The 23,640-nt window shown below is 33.4% G+C and overlaps 1 protein-coding gene across 1 annotated transcript in view; it reads right to left on the bottom strand.

The window, feature by feature from the left end:
* LOC128191192 (cardioacceleratory peptide receptor-like) overlaps positions 1-22,837 on the bottom strand; it is a 48,713-nt gene extending 25,876 nt beyond the window's left edge. Inside the window, exon 1 of the mRNA XM_052863274.1 lies at positions 22,685-22,837. Coding sequence (XP_052719234.1) covers positions 22,685-22,780 — 96 coding nt within the window. The 5' untranslated portion in view covers positions 22,781-22,837. The remainder of the gene's footprint in view (positions 1-22,684) is intronic.
* Positions 22,838-23,640: the final 803 nt, after the last annotated feature.

The raw sequence follows: 23,640 nt of genomic DNA on the forward strand, positions 1-23,640 counted from the left end.
CAATCATAAATGGCATTGTATGTTCATTTAATGAAATTTCAACAATTACGTAAATCAGAGAAAGAGAGGGGATCGTTACTCGATCCCAGCTCTTCAACGGCCGACTTATTCACTACTTTGTCAAATAAACAAAATCAGAGGATATAATGAACACGCATCCTACACAATTTGGTTCAAAGCTCTGGAGAGACTCAGAAATTGAAGCGGCCTCGATTACCAAGTGGGATCAATCAAACAAGGGCTCGAATTGTCTATTGATGAAATCATCCTTCAGTGTAATTAAGTTTTAACAAGACTTCTGCTTTGGTATAAAGGAACATTATTTGTCTGAGTAAAGAGGCGTGCATTTACGTTTAATGGTACAGATAAGACCGTTTGACCAGTCCTTATCATTGAAGCATGAGTCGGGTATCTCTTATAATCAGACCAATAAAATTAGGTGCTGTCTACAAAATATATTTGAGAATAAAATATACAATATCCGGAACACGACATCAAATAGCTGTAACCAAGGATATGGTGTGGTTTAATTGGGAAAATGTCTGGCTGAAAATTAGATAGGGTATTGAGGGCTTACAGTTCCTCTTAAATAACTCTCTAAAGTTAAAAACTATTAAATGACAACTTTGTCCAATAAACAAAAAAGGGTTGGTGGACAATATGACGCCAATGGCAGAAATCAAGATAACATTTCTTGATAAGTTTTTCTTCTTAAATTTCCATTTCTCAGATGATTTCCTTTCCTAAAGTTTATCAGACTAATGTGGGGCGTCTGATACAGACAATTTATCCCGACATACTTTCCTTTGAATCACCCATCTATCATATATAATTCAATGAAGTTGTACCAATCACTACTCGACTAATTTGTATTCAATTAGATTCAGGACAATGAGTTGATAACCCTCCACTAAATAATTCAAACGGTGTAAAGCAGAACACTTCCAAGAACATGAAAGAAGGGAACGAACAATCAATTTCTGAGATAAATCCAGAGGACTCTATGCTTAGTGTTTACAAATGATCTAATTATAGAATTAATCTCGGTGTTTAACACAGCTGGCTGAAGAACATTATGACTAGTTCCAGGACTTCAGAGCTTTGAAAAATCAACAACAAATCTGTTTTCTGTTTTTGTACCATATAACATTGCTTGACAGTGAATTGATCCCTAGCCACGACCATATTACGCTTCAACATGTAGATATTTCCTCTGATAATTTACAATTTACTATACACAATTTCAAACTTCATTCCTCTTGTTTTGGTTTCTTGTGCGATAAACAATCTATCGCAAATTGGGATCTTTTGAGGCATTGTTCTCTGACTGGACTTTAAGATGGACGGATGAACCTTTACTTGCCGCCATTTAACTTCAGACTGCTTACCGTCCCACTCCCCCCCCCTCCTTACAACCCAAATGCCTTGTTTGGTGTGTCAAAACGGTTAATGGGATCCATTCAGATCACTGTAAATCAGAAATAAGAATCATGGAAGTAAACTGGGATTGCGCGGTAAAAAATTCTTAGGTCGTTGTTGCTTGATACCACAATTAGAATTTTGACAGAATTTCTTTAAAAAAAGAATTGAGCCATTTATTTTGAATGAACCCCCAAAACTATTTCATGTTTGGCATGTAATTGTGGTAAAGATTAAGGTCATGCTACACTGAACCTGTACGGAGTAAATGGTTCCTCGTGTCCATGATGAAACTGGTTATAGCCTTTCTGTTCTTTAACCAGAACAGGCACGTATCATCGTTCTTGAAATTAAGGGGGGGGGGGGGGCAGACTCATCCAAAAAATCATGACAAGCCCCCCCCCCTCCCCCCACAAAAAAAGGGAATTTTGATTTTCCCAAAATCTTCAAAATCCTAATCCGTGGCAGAGAGTGGGGCGTAGTATATCTGTAACTTCATTTTCACTCCTAATTTCCTTATTTTCATACCAATTTACATACTCCCAAAAAAGTGGGGGGGGGGGGGGCTGCAGAAAGGTTACTTATATCACTTATTGCCGGTTAAACCGGATGCTATGGGGAAATTCAGCCTGCGCATGAGCTAGCCTGGTACCTGTGCGTAATGGGTAGCTCAGGGAACCAGGCAATCACACGTTTATCTGAATCGGGATCGGGATTACATGCCATATGCACACATAAGTTCAAAGGCGCTGTAATTGTAAAGTTGTCGGTAAACAGTACAGAAACAAAGTATTCCTTTCAAAAAAATGATCGGCATGTGATATAAACTGTTAGTATTATGAAATAAGTTAATGTTATGCCGAAACTACAAAATGCATCAAATAGCATATTTGCAATGTTTTGTTGTTTTCCGAATACACACGTAACTTAACTTTACTTTTATAGTAGGCGTGGCTAGAGTACTTCCCGATTAAAGATTAGTATGACTGAATAATCATGTCACTGTATAAAAGTTTAAATCTCAAGAAAAATGCATCAAAATATGAAATTAATTTACACAAAGCTGTCACTGCATAGTTAACAAAGTAGTGCAAATAGTAATGTGTGCGCAAATACTGTAAACCTATTATAATTCGCGACGACTTTTTTTCGCAATTTACTTCTGATAAATTGGTTCGCTACGACTAATGTTCGCGGCCAAGCCTTCTTCATACCAGTCTTACTATAACAACCATACGACAACGAATGGTTCGCTGCGAGAAATATTCGCGACAACAAGGCCCTAGCGAAGCTCGCGGAAATTTTTCGCAAGCTAATAAAAGTTGGTTAACAGTAGTAGAATTCGCCATATGCCTAATACTATACATGCAAACCTCATTAATAGATATATCATAATTATCTTAGAAGTATGAACCCTTTAAATTCTGAGATAAAATGTCAGGGCTATACATATACGCAATACAACGTACAAATTTGGTGGTTAAAAGCAGGGAGCTAGAGTCGGTGGAATCTCTGATAATCGTAAGGCTTTCACGTTTTTGTTGGAAACACATGCAAATGGTCCATGTATTGTAGTCATTTTTTAAAGGACAGCAACTTGTTATTCACTTTGAATGGACCCTGTTTGTGACCCTTTCTAATCTTCTGGGAACATGCTCTAAACACAATATTTCAGAAAGGAGGAACGTTCAGTGCTTTAAAAATATTTCTGGTTTTTGGGAAAAAGGTTGAAACCATTCCACCCAATTTCGTTATTTTCTTATCGCTACTTCTTCCTGATTATTAAAATTTGAAAGGATTTTATTCGATAACTATTTGCCCTAGGTTTTTTATCAATTGACCACATTTTACTTAAAATAAAAAATAAAACAAATATGAAAACATTACGGCCAACAAACAGAAAGGCAGACAATAAAATAGGAAAGCATCCATCTCGCACAGGGTTTTGAAATAGGCGCTAGCAGGACAAAGATCACCTCTCAGACCAATGTTCCCCTTGGTAAAAATCGACTCGATAAAAGGATCTAACAACTTTCTTTAAAAAGTATGGTCAAGTAATATAAATAATATGATGAAAAAATGCCTCATGCACTGCAATATGCACACAGAATGCATATTAGAATTTCAGAATATTTTTGTTTGTTTTTACCTTTTATGAAGAAATATAGATTTAATATATGCATCCATATTTTTTCTTACATTATTTCAGATAGGCATATGTAATATTATATGCATAGTTCCGGGGGAAGGTGGGGACGCATTGCATTGTAAAATTTTAAAGTAGAGCTAGGCTAATACCGCTCAACTTTATTTTTTCTGATTAAACAATGGTGAATTATAAAAAAAACTAGAGCAAAGCTCGTTGCAGAGCAACGAGTGGGTCTTCCGTTAATGTCGGAAGTAAAGCCGGAGTTCCTGTAAAAAGCAGAACTCTTAAACCAACAACAAGAGAAACTAAAATAAAAAGATGAAAAAATCGAATTATTCCTGGTACGACTTAACAAAATCCGAATGATTTTAAGTACAAATTAACAAAAACCTTTCTGATTTCAAGAACGACTTGACAAAAAAAATCCGAATGTGTTCAAGCACGACTTAACAATTATTTTTGGTACGAATTAATTTTACTTTGAACATTATGCTATATTTTAAACCAAGGACGCGGAATCAAAATTTCCGGAAAAATCAATATATAAACCCCGATATCTCTGTAATGCATTGTTTGATTTTCAAACGGATTTCAGATTTGAATTCACCATGGCAAGTTCTATAAGACTGTAGTATTGTCTTATTTTGTTCAAAAAAATGAAAATTTCCAAAAATTGGAACTGCTTCCGGTTTTGAGCAAAATTGATGAACAAAATTTTAAACCCCCTAGTACATTATAGAATTGATACATCTATCATCAGTAAAAATTTCAAAGCGATATCTTTAAAGTTAACGGAGATTTCTTCCGGACAAAATCACTTTTTTAAAATTAAAAAATGGCCGCCAAATTTGAACGGAAGTGACGTAAATGCTGAAACTTTAACATCTTTGAGGCACGGGAACTTTACAAAAGCTCTGAAAATTTCTATGAAATCAGATGAAAACTTTTTGAGATATAAAGCCGAGAAGGAGTCAGAAAAAAAATAAAAAATAAAATAATAATAAAAAGAAACCGAAGAAAAACAAGAGGGTCTTCCGTTGGAAACGGAAGACCCTAATAATTGACCGATTGATTCATTCATAATGATAATGTCTAACATCGCAATATGTAGGCAAATATATATGTTTTAAATGTAATAGAGAAAAAAACCCACAAATTTTTCTACATGATTTAGTAATTTTTTTACGCTCACATTTAAACTTAATTACTAGCCGTTGACGAACGCATTGAAGTAAAGGTTCCTCACTACACCTTGAAGTAGTTTCTCAAATCAGCAGAAAATTACTTTATTATATATGATATAAAGCATGATGGATAAGAAGTATATATACGAGTATGTCAAATAGGCAAAAAATGTGCAATTTTAGCTAAAAAATGATATTTTAAAAAATTTCATTCAGTAAACATACACAAAAGTCCCAGGTGGTGAGAACTCATGACATGTGGTTCACAAGCCTGATACTTTAACTACTGAGCTATGACGATATAGATCTGCATTGATTGATACAAACAGTTTAACAAAACATTAAAATCGCCATCTTGTACGGTAGTGTCTTAAAAAGTATAAGTCTCGGTGTAGTGAAGTACCTTAATTAAGCATTCATTTTAGATTTTAAAACAAACAGAGGAATCAAAATAGCATTCAGAGCTGCCCTATTCAAACAAGAGAAGCCCTTTAATGACAAAAAACGAAGTAAACTTGGTTTCCTAATTTCTTTATATGTTCATGCAAAAGAAACAAAGCATGTAGAACAGATTGACACGCTTTTTCCATCTGATTTCTCTTTTCTACGATGCATTCTCCGGATAAACCCAATAAATAACCCCAAAGAGATTCTAAAACAAAGGCCCACAGATTCTCACGCTGGTTAATCCGTGAATTATACATCTGAGGGATGGCTAATCAGTCAATCGTGCAATACTCTTGTTCCGTTTTATACATGTATGATGGGACGGGGGGCGAGAAGATGTCAGGGTTTTGATCACTGTTTGTTGTTTTCTCTACTTAAGCCTCTAAATATTCAAGTTAAATCACATGATAGATTTCCTTCATCATTAAGATGCCGAGCTTAATGCAAATCGATTGGGGTATAGCGCTGTTTCTTGTTTGTTTTCAATCAGATGAAGCGAGGATTCCAACAGAGTAATGAAATTGCATCATTTCCAGATCGGGCCTTACAAAGTTCACCAAGTTCTGGCGTATAAAACAAAATCTATAAGGGTCCAAAAGATCTTTCTTTCTTTTTTATGAGCTACGGTTTATACATTATAACGATAACAAAAACATTCATCAATAGAAAATTAGAGTTTTCATATAAAATAGAGTAATATTTGTTATACAATTAGTAATTAAGTGCAGTGGCGAACATTTGAGATATTCTGACACAGTGCGCTGGACGATGGGGTGGGGGTGGGGTAGGATTACAAACATCCTAAAGACTTGACGGTTTTTGAAGTTTTCGAATATTTAGAAAGTTCAGTGCTTATATTATTGTTTTTCTCTATTGTGTCTGACCTCCATCAAAGTCTCTTCTATTTTTGTTTGCCACGATTGCTCCATATACCCATCAGGGAGAGCATTATAATGTTTTATTTACATCTCCCATTGAGCCTTTTTTCAATTATAAAGTACGTGATTTATCGCCGATCACAACGTCACATAGAAGGAAGAGCCAATTCTTCCAGATCTGGATGTATTTATACAATTAGTTTACAAAACATGTTTACATTGAGGCCCTGAACGAGTATTCAAAATAAACAATACTATACAGGAAAAATACTTATAGAATATGAGATATAAATATATAAAACATATAAAAAAGACTACATGTATACAAAAGTTGTATATGTATTTACTAAACTTTATGATGCTCAGGCTTAGAAGTGTCTCATGATATATGATATTTAAAAGATTTCAACAGGTCATATTTTAGCTGCGAGCCTAAAAAACCATTAAAAATATAACTGGAGCATAAATGATAATCTATATAATCTGTTTTTGGTCTTTGGATGTAGAGCATTACATTGGCCTATTTTGTTGATCTGGTGTTTTATTTCTTCCCTATACAGTAAAACACAGTTATAGCGAACAGGCTTATAATGAATTGACCTTTACAGCGAAGTGATTTTCATTCCCATTGATTTCATTTCTTGTTGTAAACTAGACGAATAGACCGAATTATGTCTTTAACGAAGCAAAATAGCTCGTCCCTTGCACTTCGTTATAAGCGTGTTTAACTGTATTGGAATATATCGAAGGAAATTTTTAATCAGTGCACAACTTTAAAATCAAAATAGTAAAGCAAGTAGTTCTAGCGTTTCTGATGTAGATTTATAATTTTTTCTGTAAAAAGCACTCATGTGACTCACTTTCAAAATTAAGATTTTTTATCGTCTTTGTTCTTCATGATATCCAAAAAAAGTTAAACAGAAATGAAGATTTAACTACAAAGATGATCATTCGGTGTATTCCCTGTATCCAATGTAGCTAAATATTATGATTGATTGTAAACCTGTTTATCTGTAATATGCTAAAAAGTGTAAAGAGAAGACGTGTTTGGACAATAAAGATATTTAGAAGATATAAAGACCATTACTGACCAAATTTTATCACGAACAAACTACCTAACCGACCATCAATGAGAAGATCTCATTGAGAATATAATATTGGTCAAAATTCAAGTTTCCTAATGACATTAGACTTAAAATGCCAATTAAGTACACCGTTCACAATTAAAGATACATGTAATTTGTCGTCATAGTGGTTGGACTTCAACCATTAATAATACAATTATGTATAAAATAGTGCTGCTTCAAACACATTCACTTTTGCAGACCCTTTTGTCTATTTTTCTGCTGGCTATTGCGAATATCAGATAGATTATTAAAATTTAATTAATTCAATAAAGTAAACCGATGACCATTCGTGATATACTTTTATCTAGTATTGCATTAGCCCTAATATATCACCAAGAAGTCAATCAATACACGAAGCACTGAAAGTAAATACGCCTCCAAGCTGTTAAAGAAAAATGGGCAATGTATGTATCCATAGGTAAATCAAGTGTTTGATACATTAAAAAAGATTAAGAAAAAAGTGCGTGGTTGGTTAATGAATACTAGTATATAACTGTGTTCATGTATGATAGCCGACAACACTAAGTATCTGAGCAGTCATTTATGTACAGGGTAGCAGTATCTATACGATAAACTTGAAAAATATTTAAAGTGAACATGGCCTTTAATTTTTTCATGGCTTTGCAAAATTCCGTAGAAAGTATTTATTCGTACCTTTTCCAGAGACTCTTGTGCTTAGAACATGTCGATACATTATAACTTTGAAAAATGACATTCACCACTTATTTTGTTTCTTTGTTTTGTAAAAAAAAAACCATAGAAAATATTATTCAAACCTCTTTTAGAATGCCTGGGGTCGTCTACTAGTATGTGGTGTGAAAAAATCGTTATTTGGTAAAAATTAGCAATGATATGTTTGGCCGTAATTTCTTTTTTAAGATACACTAAAAGTCCTTTGTAAAATATCACTACTTCAGTTGTTAAATTTACCGAAAGATTATACACAAAGTTCATTAAGTGATTGTTGTTTATATAGATGCTGATTCCGACAATAAAACGGTGTCGTCTGCATAAATAAAAAAATATCAAGTTAAGTGTAAATATGTCAATCAAAAGCATGATGCCGTTTGACAACTAGCTCAGAGATTATATTACCAATCCAGACATGAAGGCTGATGATAAAATGCTGATACATCGGTCAGGAGTTAAAGTCTCTAAGTAACCTCTGCCTGATAATGATATTTTTGTGAATTGATAAGCCTTATATTTTAACGTGACTTTTTTTCCCCATATCTATGAGACCCAATCGTGAATTTCTTCATTGATCTTTTTATTATTTCTTTCTTGGCATTGCCTGCCACCTGCTCACAATTGAAACAAGGTATAATATATCAACCTGCTTCTAATGATGATGTTTCCTTCATTCCAACTTGAGAAATCGTGCAGTTTAATATGTACAACTCATTACAAATTGGGTGTAATGGTGAACTATTTCATTTGTATACAGAGATAATCAGGATATAGTTTTCAGCAGATCACCCTGTTCGTCTTATAACTGAGAATTAAATTGACTGGAGCAAGTTTATCTATTTTGTACAATAGGGATCTACATCACGGCGTGATCCTCGTAAAAGCTTGTCATGACTTTTGATGTTACAAGTACACTTATCATGCGACTAAATCCCATTTTCGTGGATCAATACTTTTGATTCTGATTCCAATGAAGGAATTATTCAACCAATTCAGTCTTCATAGAACAAATAACGGAAGTCATTTCCTTAATAAAACGTTATACTATGTATGTCCATAAAAAGTATTGTAGCTAAAAACGATTATATCATTAAATTGAAATTGGTAAAAAATAAAATCGTTACAATAAGTCAACAAGGGTTGATGGAGGGGGATAAAACAAATTGTCAACCAAGTCCCCTTCAATGTTTGTCTTATCTTCATCACTTTTGAAAATCACACCAACTTGAGGTTAATGGCCTTTCATCAAATTAACGCGATGGGAAATGTTATCATCTATCTATATAGCGTCCAATGACATTATGTTTAATGGAATGCGTATTTTTCTCATTCGGTTCCCTTCACGTGAATAATATTAGTTATCAAGGTCCAATCAAGGATGTACGGAGATTTACTCTGGGTTGTATTCCTGCGGCCTCAGGGTGTATGGAATACAACCTGCGGTAAATCCCCCGTTCATTGGACAGTGTTGGGTAACAAATTTATTTCATATGTTATACCAATATTAAAATTGTATTGTTTTACCAGTGCATTTCTACTTGAAAATCTGGTCTAAGATCACTCAGAAAAAAGATAAATAAATCATTAACATATTTGAATAATTAATTATATAAATAATGTATTTTAATTCAATTGTTAAACTGGGACTTTGGAAAATTATTAATTCATTTTTTCCATTTAACGTTTCTTTATATTGTGCAAAGATAAGGTGAACTTGTAAACAAATATGCATTGTGACGTCACATTAATTTTACACCCGGCTTCATCGGGTGGTAAGGAAATTTACACCCGGCTTGTTAACCAATCAGATCTCGCGTTATATACGACATAGGAAATAATTACATCTTATGGCTGAATTAGTTCGGCTCTCGTGCGGAGAGTTAATACAAAAAAGAGCACATGTAACAATTTAACACACTGTATTTTTTCCAAGCAGACTTCAGTTTTTGGAAGTTGATTTTTAATGGAACTCCTTTATGCAATCACAATCACTCAAACCGGAAGTGGTTGTGACCTGAGCACTCGTGACATTAATGAATTAACAACAAAAAATATTTCTTTGAAAAAATGAGAGAATGAAGAATGTTATTCATTAAAACTCATAACATGTATACAAATAAACCATATTGAATAGAAAAGTTAAAAGAAAATTGCATATTTACAAAGATTAGTAAGGGTCTATATTAAAAGGCGGAAGGTTTTTAAGAAGAAAATGAACACTTTTATTATAATACCTCAATAATTTTAGAGTACTGTTATTTTAGCTTCCTAATTTTCAGTGCGGACCTCCAGATTGTTCGTGCATTATACTCTATCTTCATGTCGTTCCAAAAAACATATTTGAAATTTTTGTAATATTTCTATCGACATATTTAGCTTAGATTTATATCTCCAAGTTTTGCCTAAGGTTAGATTATTTCATGCCATATTTCAAATTGTTGAAGCGTGACTTACCTTTTTCACTTTTACATAAAACATTAGATTTATGTCTATTTGTATGTAAAGTTTTAAAAGAATGACATTACTAATAATTTTGTTACATGAGTTATAATTTGATAACTCCAAGATTTTGTAACGATCTTAAAATCTGCCCTTTTGTTTTTCATGTACTTGCATTTCAAGCCACCAGTACAATAAAGTTCTTTAAAAAATCTGACTTAAATAGTACTTGTATATTCACTTCCTGCTGTATTAAAATTATAATTAAATAATAGTTCAAACTATAAATATTTGTTTGAATTATTCATAAAATTGATATTCTTGCTAAATTTTAGCAATGATTTCAAGAAATAATCATTTCTGTTGGGGCCCCATTTTCATGATTGACATTACTTGTATTTCAGGTGCCAACTTCTTAAGGAAAAACTGTCGCAACTGACACTGAATCAGACATTGGGCAAACAATTATCTTAACAAATAAATCAGTTAAGTAGTTTTACTACTTTGATGAATTTGGAAATCAAAACCATCAGATTAAACTCATGTTGCTATTAAGTATTTTCGATCTTCCGACGCAAACAATCATCAAAATAGATCCTTGCAGTCATGCAATATCTAACAATTTGGCTATACATGGAGAAGCATTGGCTATACATGTACATGGAGAAACACTGGATATATATGGAAAAACACTGGCTACATATGGAGAGACATTGGCAATATATGGAGAGACCTTTGATATATATGGAGAAACATTGGCTATATATAAAGAAACATTTGATATATATGGAGAAACATTGGCTATACATGTACATGGAGAAACACTGGATATATATGGAAAAACACTGGCTACATATGGAGAGACATGGGCAATATATGGAGAAACATTGGCTATACATGGAGAAACATTGGCTATATATGGAGAGACATTGGCAATATATGGAGAGACCTTTGATATATATGGAGAGACATTGGCAATATATGGAGAGACCTTTGATATATATGGAGAAACATTGGCTATATATAAAGAAACATTTGATATATATGGAGAAACATTGGCTATACATGTACATGGAGAAACATTGGATATATATGGATAACATTGGCTATATATGGAGAGACCTTTGATATATATGGAGAAACATTGGCTATATATAAAGAAACATTTGATATATATGGAGAAACATTGGCTATACATGTACATGGAGAAACATTGGATATATATGGAAAACATTGGCTATATATGGAGAGACCTTTGATATATATGGAGAAACATTGGCTATATATAAAGAAACATTTGATATATATGGAGAAACATTGGCTATATATGGAGAGACCTTTGATATATATGGAGAAACATTGGCTATACATGTAGAAACATTGGCTATATATAAAGAAACATTTGATATATATGGAGAAAAATTGGCTATATATAGAGAAACATTGGCTATATATGGAGAAACATTGGCAATACATGAAGAAACATTGGCTATATATGGAGAAACATTCATTTGGCAATACATGAAGAAACATTGGCTATATATGGAGAAACATTGGCTATATATGGAGAAACATTGGTTATATATGGAGAAACATTGGCTATATACGGAGAAACATTGACTGTATATGGAAAAACATTGGCTATATATGGAGAAACATTGGATATGCATGTATATGGAGAAACATTTGCTTTATATGGAGAAACATTGCAAAACACTGTTCTGGATTGATAAACCTGTTTTTGCTGCGTTTTCAATTTTTAACACAGTTTTTGTTCATTTCTGCGAATTTTTTAATAGCAAAAATGAAAAAAAAATCAATTAATTCAGGGTACCTAATTATCTGATATTAATTGTAAGTGTTGAAATCAATTTAAAAAATGCAAAATTGCAATTTCAAATAAAAAATATATGATTTTAATTACGACGCATTGATTTGCACCTTTTAAATTCTATATTGCCGTAGCCCATAAATATTTTTGCATGCATCAAGATTGATGTACAAATGAAAGAGAGCGCGTGGCGCAATTTACAATATGCTTTGTCTTTGAAGAACGTATGACTCATATCATTTAAGGATGACGTTTACTCCGAATGAAAAAAAAATATTCTACTGATGATAATGAAACGCCATCTATTGTATGTTATAAACCTTTGATTATAGTGTTATTTTTCTCTTTCAAAGAAGTAGGTCAAAGACCTACTTTTTGAGTTAATGGCCATTGGATATATTTTGAAAAACAGAAAATTCCATATAATTTTTCACTACCATTAAGGTTTTCTTAATTGTGAAAATATTACAAATAATTGAACACTTTAAAAATGAAATACAGTTTATGAATGGTAGTGGCACTGAATAAATACGAAGCATTAAAATTTCATCGACAATTTTAAAAAATACTCCAGTCCGAATTTCCTTGATCACTTTTGAAATTCCTACCAAATTTTTATCCAATTTTACAAAAAATTGAATGATGATAATAAAAAAACTATTTATAGTATTAAACTACTTACATTGTCCTTACTTTGTTGGCATAAAAATCATATGAGGTCAATGATCCAAATTTTTAGATATGGTGTCTTTTATCGTTTTTAGGCATTTTTCAATATTTTTGCAAATCGTGCCATACGACTATTTTACTTTAAATGAGTTAAAACCAATAGAAAATATGCAAAATTATATAGACTTTTAATATTAGAGTACTGTTCAGCTAAAAGTCTATTTTTGTTTGAGAGTGTAGAAAAATCGAATGTTATATCAATAATAATTCATTTCATAAATACTTTTTGTGTTTAGAACAAATTTTACTCATGACATTTAACTTTACAACAATCTGAATTTGAGAACTCAAACCTGAACAAACAACACCCTTAATGAGAGATTTCATTTCCAGTAAATACTGTTCTGCGGTAAATCTAGGTTTTACAAAAGGTACAATTTTCAGGCAGGAAACAAAAGTGAATCCGCCGAGTTTCTAGACGACGATGAAAGTTTACCACAAAAACTGGACCTAATTGGTGCCTTCTATACCTCATCCCTAGGCGCCTTCCCATCAATTTTGTGATATATTTAGATTTTCGCGAAGAACTCTGTCATTATGTTAAAAAAACTTCACTTTTTCCTATAACTTTTGATTTTAAGAAACGAAATGTAAAAAATAGAGCTGAATGAGAGCTATAGCTTTTTTTCCAGTTAAAACTGGAAACTTAAACATATACTTATTTGAATCGCGTTAGCGGGTTATATATTTTTTTTCGTCAATGATCGCTACCTTCAAAACCCGCATGAATCATCAAAGAAAACGTTTAATTATTTAAATTAACTAAATTACTGTTGATGTACATCATTACGTTAGATGAAAGAAACAACCAAAATCGTCTCCTTTGGAAATTTGAGTCTGACATCATCATGATTATTTCGTTCAGTCAGTGATTTTTCTTAGGTCGCTGTAGATTTCGACCATTCGATGGACGGGGCGTGTCATGGAGGTTTTTATAGAGCTATGAATTAACAATAAGTTTCCGTAAGAAACAGAGGGAATCATACTTGATAGATGTGAATATAGCATAATTTAACCATTCTGATAGAAATAAGGTAAACAGCCTAAATAAGGCTACCAAGTTTGACTTTGTACTTATTTGATAAAAAAAATTATGCAAGTCGTTTTAAAGATGCAGTTACGTGAAATACTAGTACTCTAACTGGTGAACAACGAACACATTTATTTTGTCGTTAGAATTTTCTCTTGGTAACTTTTTTTGAAGCACTATTGACTCCAGCTATATTGTTTGCAGGAAAGTTATATATCTACTTGAATAATAAAATGAATAGAACAAACCAAAGACAGAGACATTGTACCGTTATTTATTTTTATCTTTGAAAAATTCTAAAGTTCCAGCTTCATAGTTTACAGTATGTAGTATCCAGCCTAAATTACTACACCAAGATCCAAAACTCAGTACGTTATGTTTTTATCAAATCAATGTCAACATTAAGTCTGACATGTTGCTTTTTTTAAAGATTACTTTTTGATCATGACTTCGGGTGTGAGTAATTCGATCGTCGATAGGGTGGGGCCATTGTCTCCATCTCTCATATTTAACAGATGGATGGTTCGTAAGACCTAATCTTCATTTAAAAAGTGTCACAAAACAGCTGTACTGATAGACAAGGTATTATCCAGTCTAGTTGTTTTGTCTCTCTTGATGAACTGAGACGCCAGGTGTCCGTTATCAAAGCCTTATCCAGACGTTAAATAAAATACTTAATATAATGAGATGCAATTCTTTTTTCCGCGTAATTTTGTTAAATTGATTCTTAAAATCACGCAATAAGTTAATTGTATATAAAAGTTAATTGTATATAAAAGTTAATTGTATATAAAAGTTAATAAAAAACGATCCCACGTTTTTTTATTAATTCAAATATTTTGTGAGGATAATACTAGTATTTCATTGAGATTTGAACCGTTTCTTATGTAAACAAGATCTATATAGACTATCTATCCACTGAGTACGTAAATGAAGTCGAATGCTCAAAGTTTGTAAAATTGAACCTGGTTCCCGAAATATGAATCTTATCTGAAATTGATTCATAAATGTATCACAAAAATATAATTTAGTTTTAATTTGAATTTTGTATATCTTTTCACAAGCATTATTGCTGGAAGAGATTTTTTTATTGCTCTGAACAACATCTATATAACCTTAAAACCTTTAGAAGATCAAATGATGACAACATGAAGAACGTAGTCTTTAGAATTTGACTCTGGAGCAGGAAGAACTCTGGTCTTCCTAAGGCATGAAGCAGGTGCGAGGATGAAATGGAGAAATAGAGCTGACTCTTTCTAATAAAGATTTATTTCATTTAATATGAGACCTTCAGGCAAGACAGTGGATACATAGAACGATTACAAAGATAATATTCAGGAACTGGTCAATAATTATTTTTTAAAAGCAGAGAAGATAATTAATAAGCAATCCTTCCAGGTGTGATTTCAATGAAAATCTTACAACCTTAGAACTGGCCAGACATCTTATAGGCATATACAGTGTTGGTTTAATTATTGGACCCCTAAAGAAACGACAGGTGATAAACAAAACATGGTCTGAAACATACAACAAATTCACAACTACCGTGTTTAATATGTTCACGTGAATTTAATTAGCATTTTGTCAAGGCTAATCCCCAATGGTAAGTATATTCTCCAAGAGTTTATTTGCCAAACAAGTTGACAATTGCTTATATTAAGTGAATTTAGGTGAAATAAGTCTGAATATATATATATAATCTTCAGACTTATTTCACGTAAATTCCTGTCACAGTAGCACTGCCACCTTGAAAAACAAGATGTTTTAAAATATGACCAAAAACAAAAATTAAGTGGAAATCCCTCGCTGGCTCCTGAGTTCTCTACTTACCTTGATGACGTCAATAAAACAAAAATATACAAATATTAGTGTTTCACATATATAAGCTCTTGCAGTTATAACTTTGGTCAGGGTCTACTTTAAAGACCACGCGACTATTATGCAGAAACGAGGCTAAAAGTAGCAACACGTTGACGATCATGGATGATTCCGAAACTGATATTGATCACTGCATGTACCAATATATACGTTTTGAACTTTTGTCGATGACAAAGATTTTTATGATTAAATTGTTTTTTATAATTACTTTGTTTATTATTATTTCCTCTTGAACAATTACACTGCATTCTTATTTTCTACCTCTAAGAAATTATCCCCAAGTATTAGAGTATTTCATCTGATAATATGAAGTGTGGAAATTTAACTTTAAGTATGTAATCAAGTGCATTTTAAAATATGATATTTCCATGAATTGTTATTCCAACTAAGATCCAGAGCTACCTGCTTACATTTATCAGCAACCAAAGCTGCAGGGGTTTATCTAATACTCTTTTGAGACAAACACTTCACCGGACATCTTAAATGCATATCAGGCACCGGATACAGTTAGAGGAAGCAAACGCTTTGGACAAGAGCCGTGCTCCACAGTGTGACAAGCAAGGGTCTGGCTGACAGGTCAGCAATTGGCCGATTTATGTCATTCTAACCTGGTTGAGACCAAGGCGACATTCGACATTTGAAAGGTACCAAGAATCAGTATGCAAATACGTTTATCCGATGGTTTGAACTGTGTGAAATATATCAGGATTTTTTTCCTTTTTAGTCTCTTCTGACTGAACCCTATTCGCGTAAGCATGTCTTAAACTGGTCGCCTTCTGAAGATCTAGACGGAGTCAGAGGCGAGTTAGCAAATTAATATCTCCGGAATTAATGGAGGAGGAGAGAGTCTGCATAAACCGTTCAATATACTTTATGACGAGGAAACTCATTTTATAGGTGCAATGATTTCACGTGGGACCAGGCGAATTGCCGTAGATCTATCACCATGTAAAATGTATATTTTACATGTTGCGAACATTTTCTATAGTTTAGCTTGTTGGTAAATTAACGTTATTTACTCTTCTTACTTATCGTGAAATTCCTCCTGACTGTGATGTGATAGAATATAAATTAATGTTTATCAAACGTCTTAACTGTAACAAAGAAATAAGACATCAAAGTAATCAAGTGTATGTTTAGGAAATATACTTATTATAGAAGGGCAGGATTGAAGGACAATGGTTTCAGCTAAGAAATGTGTGTTTGACACTAATAGAGTTAATGCAATTACATAACAATTAGCGGATTAACGCAGGTGAATAAATGGGCGTTTACCTGGGAGATGGTCAGTTTAGGGATAAAGAAATATTCTCTGATTGGATGTTTTATACATGTCAATTATTTAGAGGGTCACGCCAGTAAAATAATATTATATGTTTTAGAGATGATTGAAAGTTAGTTGAAGAGAGTAGAGAGTCAGAGTTCGATAGTTAGAGGTTAAGAGTCAAGATACAAGTCGTCCGTCTAATCCGTTACGTTTTCCCTCACTGTCATATGTAGGTTAACATTAAGTTAGAATTATTTATAAGCGAGTTTCCCCTTTTTAATGTTTACGGAGTGGAGAGTAACTGTTTATATAATTGTGTTATCAACTGGAATAAATGTGGAAAATACAGCGAGTGTTGAGCTAATTCCCTAGTAATCGCCCGGTACGGAAAATACCCTATACGGTACAAACCCGGCGGTTATAATTGGTGGAGTATCCTGATTTCCCAAAGATGTACCTCTCACAGGAAAAATAGACATTTCAACCTAGACATGAGGAAACGTGTAAGAACGGTAGGACGAAAAGTTACGGACAACTAAACGGACAACGCCCGAAAAGCAGTGAAGATGAAGTTCAATATGGATATTTCGAAATTCGCGCCAGCCAAGTTTAAAGGGAATTTTAAAGAAAATGCCGAAAAATGGATTTTTCAGTTTGACTTGTTCGCAAAAGCGACACAACTCAACAATGAAGAAATATTACAGTTCCTGCCTTTACTTTTTGATGAACATGCGTTACTATGGTATCAGTATCTACCCGAAGAAATGAAAGCGAATAAAGAAACTTTAACAAGTGCCTTTCTTGAAAAGTATGGAACTACAAATGCGGACAAATTAGTAGCCTACAATGAAGCTGTTGAACGCGAACAACGCAAAGACGAAGATGTTACAGACTACATAAATGACGTCACGGAATTAGCAAGGAGAAGCCAATTGCCCGACCGATTCCTGATGGATAAATTCATGTTTCATTCCCGTCCAGAATACATCATGCACGCCGTTGGAAATGACGACGGGAAGACACCACAGGATATAGAAAAGCGTCTCCGAGTTGCTGAGGTTGCAGAGAGAAGAAAGAAGAAAGCGGAGGCGAGTGAAGTGGAAGCGATCAATTCAGTGTTTGAAAATCTGCAGAAAAGGGTCGACGAAATATCAAATAAAGTGCTTCGTGATACAGAGTGTGTGAATCAAGTTTGTGATCAAGAAAATCAAATAGTGCCACCTTATCAAAATTCCGAAAATGTGTGTGTAAATCAAAATTTTCAGAATGTGCTCCCATATCAAAAGTGCGAATCTGTGTCTTTTAATACAAATGTGTCCCATTGTGCAAATCAACAGAGAAAACCGCCCAAACATTATAGAACACCATGCTTTCGTTGTGGTAAGTGTGACCATTTTCCTTCACAATGTCGCTGTATTACTAGAATGTGTAGATTATGCAAGAAAATCGGACACATTGCAATAATGTGCCCATCCAAATTCAAACGTTCGAAGCCCCGTCAAAAACAAAAAGTTGTTGGGTCCGTTTCTAGCAATGAACATCAAAACAAGGTCAAAGCTAGGGTTGCCGGTCATGTTGTTTCAGCTTTAGTTGATACAGGGGCAGACATTTCTATCATATCTGAAAAGCTATACAAAAAGGCGAAATTGCACAGAAATTATCCTCTTCAAAATTCGGTTACGTTTGCACGAGGTGTTACTGGCACTCATCTCAAAATAAATGGTCAAACTACAATTCCAGTTGAAATCGGCAACCTTGAGCTTCATCAGTCATTTCATGTCACAGATCAATGCTCTCAAGATTTGATTTTAGGCCTAGATTTTCTCAAAACACAAAATGCTAAAATTGATTTTTCTGAAGGAAATTTGATTTTGCAGAAAGGTATTTCAGTTGTCCCATTTCTGAGAAAAGATGAAAGTTTTGTGTGCAATATTTCATTGATCAGTAGTGTGAAAATTCCCCCCAGATCTGAAATTATTTTACCAGTTCAGTCAAATCACAAAGATTTCATAAAGTCAAAATTTGGTGTCATTGAAATGAATTCCGCATTGACTGGTACTCATTCGGTTGTAGGAGCAACTTGCTTGGTTCAAATGAAAGACAACAAATCTGTAGCAAGAGTTATGAACCCGACTAATTCAGAAATTAACATATCAAAAGACTTATCTGTAGGCAAATTCTATGAAATTGAAAATGTTACTTCAGAAATTGGAAATGAAAACAAACAGATTTCTTGTGTGTCACTTTCAGATAAACAATGCAAAACTTCAAACGCTCAAAAAGCAATAGATATGGGTATTGATTGTTCTCAGTGTGATTTGTCAGTTAGTGAAAAAGAAAAACTTTTAGATATGCTTGGTCAAAACCGCGACGTCTTTGCCAAAGATTTATCAGAGTTAGGTCAATCAAATCGCCATCCGCATATAATTAACACGGGAAACGCTAATCCGATTAGACAAAGACCGTACCGCGCATCCCCGCGAGCACGCGCGGAAATTTCGCGCCAAGTCAAGGAACAATTGGACAACGACATAATTGAACCGTCAACCAGCGAATGGTCAAGTCCCGTAGTTCTTGTTCGCAAGAAAAACGGCGATTACAGATTTGCCGTAGATTACCGGAAGTTAAATTCGGTAACAAAGCCGATGAATTTTCCGTTGCCGCGCATGGAAGATATTATTGACACACTGGGAGAGAGCAATGCGCAAATTTTCAGCTCTCTTGATATGTTCTCTGGGTATTGGCAACTCAATTTAGACCCCAGAACAAAACACAAAACGGCCTTTGTATGTCATGAAGGTTTGTATCAATACAAGCGCATCCCCTTTGGTTTACAGGGAAGTCCCAGCGCATTTATGTCTGTGATGTCAGATGTACTTCGTGATGTAAACTGGAAGTATTCACTAGTTTACATGGACGATATTCTCATTTTCTCAAAGAATTTTGACGAACATTTATTTCATTTAGATCAAGTTTTTCAAAAACTCAGAGAGGCAAATTTGCGCCTCAAACCATCAAAATGTAATTTTGCTGTCAAGGAAGTGAAATATTTAGGCCATGTTATTTCAAAAGATGGAATTTCTGTAGATATGTCAAAAGTAGAAGCTGTCAAATCTTTCCCGAAACCGAAAAATACAACTGACATCAGAGCATTTTTGGGACTTGCGAATTATTACCGCAAATTCATTCACGGTTTTGCAGACATTGCTACCCCCCTCAATAGGCTACTAGTTAAGGGAACAAAATTTTGTTGGGACGAACCGTGTCAAAAGGCATTTGACAAACTCAAACAACTACTTACTGAAGCACCAATTTTGGCATTCCCTGATTTCAATAAAACATTTATTTTGTACACGGATGCTTCAGGATTTTCAATTTCTTACATTTTGGGACAGAAAGATGCTAAAGGGCGAGAGACCGTTGTAGCTTACGGTGGACGCGCACTCAGACCGGCCGAGAGAAATTGGTCGATATCTGATAGAGAGTGCCTGGCTTTAGTAGAGGGAATCAAACATTATAGAATTTATTTAGCAAATAAGACCACCAATTATAACCGCCGGGTTTGTACCGTATAGGGTATTTTCCGTACCGGGCGATTACTAGGGAATTAGCTCAACACTCGCTGTATTTTCCACATTTATTCCAGTTGATAACACAATTATATAAACAGTTACTCTCCACTCCGTAAACATTAAAAAGGGGAAACTCGCTTATAAATAATTCTAACTTAATGTTAACCTACATATGACAGTGAGGGAAAACGTAACGGATTAGACGGACGACTTGTATCTTGACTCTTAACCTCCAACTATCGAACTCTGACTCTCTACTCTCTTCAACTAACTTTCAATCATCTCTAAAACATATAATATTATTTTACTGGCGTGACCCTCTAAATAATTGACATGTATAAAACATCCAATCAGAGAATATTTCTTTATCCCTAAACTGACCATCTCCCAGGTAAACGCCCATTTATTCACCTGCGTTAATCCGCTAATTGTTATGTAATTGCATTAACTCTATTAGTGTCAAACACACATTTCTTAGCTGAAACCATTGTCCTTCAATCCTGCCCTTCTATAATAAGTATATTTCCTAAACATACACTTGATTACTTTGATGTCTTATTTCTTTGTTACAGTTAAGACGTTTGATAAACATTAATTTATATTCTATCACATCACAGTCAGGAGGAATTTCACGATAAGTAAGAAGAGTAAATAACGTTAATTTACCAACAAGCTAAACTATAGAAAATGTTCGCAACATGTAAAATATACATTTTACATGGTGATAGATCAATGAAATAATTATTTTTCTTCACGGTGACACGTTGGGGGGGGGGGGGGGGGGGGTGTGAGGCTAGTTCTCATGGAGTGTACGGACGTTGTATTACTAGCATCAGAATGTGAGTGGACGCATCTGCTGCCAACATTTATATTAGTTTTTTCAAGATCTTAATTCATTTTATTCAGATTGTTATCACACGCTGATAAATACCGAGGAAGATCCATACATCTTACGTTAATATATAGACTATTTCTGATCATAATATAATAGGTCTTCTATTGAAGATTTATTCATCTTACTTAGTATATCACTTTTTAAATGGTTTGTGTGAAGTGATTAAGTTGAATACTTATTATCTTGTAAAGCCGAACATGAATTAATGTGTTTATCATGAAAAATAAACACTACAATTTTCCAGAACGTTAATATACCAACATCTCAAACTGCATCCTATATAATAAACCAAAATGACTTTTAAAACATTAATATGTTTTGTTTTTTGGACTTCGTTATGGAAATCCTCTACTTATTGATTATGCAGTTAACTATACTAGTTACGTTTAACACTTCTTCACCCCTCATGTTATACATGATGAATTTTAACGTTAGATTTGACTGGTGAGTAAAGTTATTGATTGAAAAAACGGTTCAAAACGTAAAAAACGGTTCTTTTTACTGTAAAGTACTTTTTTATAATTATAAATATTTAAAACAGGACACTTGATATCTATTAAGATGATCATTCAGAAATAAATATTCCCCAACATTAATAAAATCTAAGTCTCTTATCAATTCATGAAATGGTTTTTGTTTAATTTGATTTTGTATGCTTTGATGCATTTTATCAATGCATTTATAACCAATTCTTATTCAAAAAGTATTAAAAAGCAATTTGTCAGATTGATCAGTAATCGAGTTGTGGTGGCATTTTATGGCAAACTATTTTACAAGTGGACGCTTTTCGTAATTATTCAACAAATTGATTTTAAGCTTTACTATAGGAATGTCCCAGACAAACTACTTTTCCTGTTGAATTTATGTTCATTATTCCATTTCTCTTGATAATATGTTCATCAAAAAACTAAACACTAAAAAAGATTTACTAAGATCCTTTTAAGAGGCCGTGTGGACAAAACTTATCAGACACACATTGTTGTTTTACAATGATATATTTGACCATACACTATCGTTTAGTAAAGAAATTCCATATATTTTAGCCTTAAATTATGAGCATTTTCTTATATATATTTACAGAACTCTTTATCTCAAGATTATCTCTTAAAAGTTACGACCATTCAACCAGATCTCTTAAGCTACCCTTACCTTGAAGAAATAATAATGGTCAAAGTTGGTGCTGGAATTCCCCGTCACGTTCGATAGAGTGATGTTTGTTTCGTTATAACTAATCACACCTTCCATGATGGACAAGGAAAAGAAAAAGGGGAGAAAACTATCGTTTTGTCCAAACACTGCTCGGCTCTGTGACAGAATTGAGAAGGTTTCATTCGACGTTTAGCAATATATGTATTGTCGCCAGGTATCGATTGGTGTCTGTCTACGCAGATTTGTTAACGACGCTGATAAGATGGGGATGGTTCTTTAAAATAACAAACAATGCAAGATTAATGATTTAAATTTGTTGAAAAATAATATCTTGCTCAAATCAGTGCAGTAACAGTGGAAACAGATATTAATCTTGATCTTATTAAGTAGAAACAATAAAAATTTGATGACTTTAAGACCATATCTATCTTTTTTTTAGGTGAGAAATCTGTATTTAAATTATTGAAAACATTTAAATCTTAAAATAAATTTCATTTTAATATTCATTTTCTAAAAATGATATAAGATAAAAGTAATAACAACTCTCTAATTCCCGATAATTAAGCTGATAAAATATGTTTTATTTTGCAGATCATCGTTAATTTTTTTTCAAATGTATGTGTGTATAAAATTGTTCCGAAAAGTATGTATCGTTATTCATAAGTTTCCTTTACTTACATTAATGGCCAATATTGATTGCCCGCTATGTTAATAGTAATTGATTAACAACGATTTAGTACAAATAGGTCTACCTAAAATGATTGGTATGTCTGCTTCTCTAAAGGTTTATTAAGGACTGTTAATAAAACATGGGTCAGTTGTTGCGTTCTCAATGACCCATTAACATCACAATCAATTGACGACAATAAAATGTAGTCAGATATATAGCCGACAGTAATTGTGTATTGGTATAATGGAGAAGGTGAGCTAAATAAAAAAAAAATCATAAAACGATC

This window comes from Crassostrea angulata, chromosome 7, assembly GCF_025612915.1.
Source record: "Crassostrea angulata isolate pt1a10 chromosome 7, ASM2561291v2, whole genome shotgun sequence".
NCBI lineage: Eukaryota > Metazoa > Mollusca > Bivalvia > Ostreida > Ostreidae > Magallana > Magallana angulata.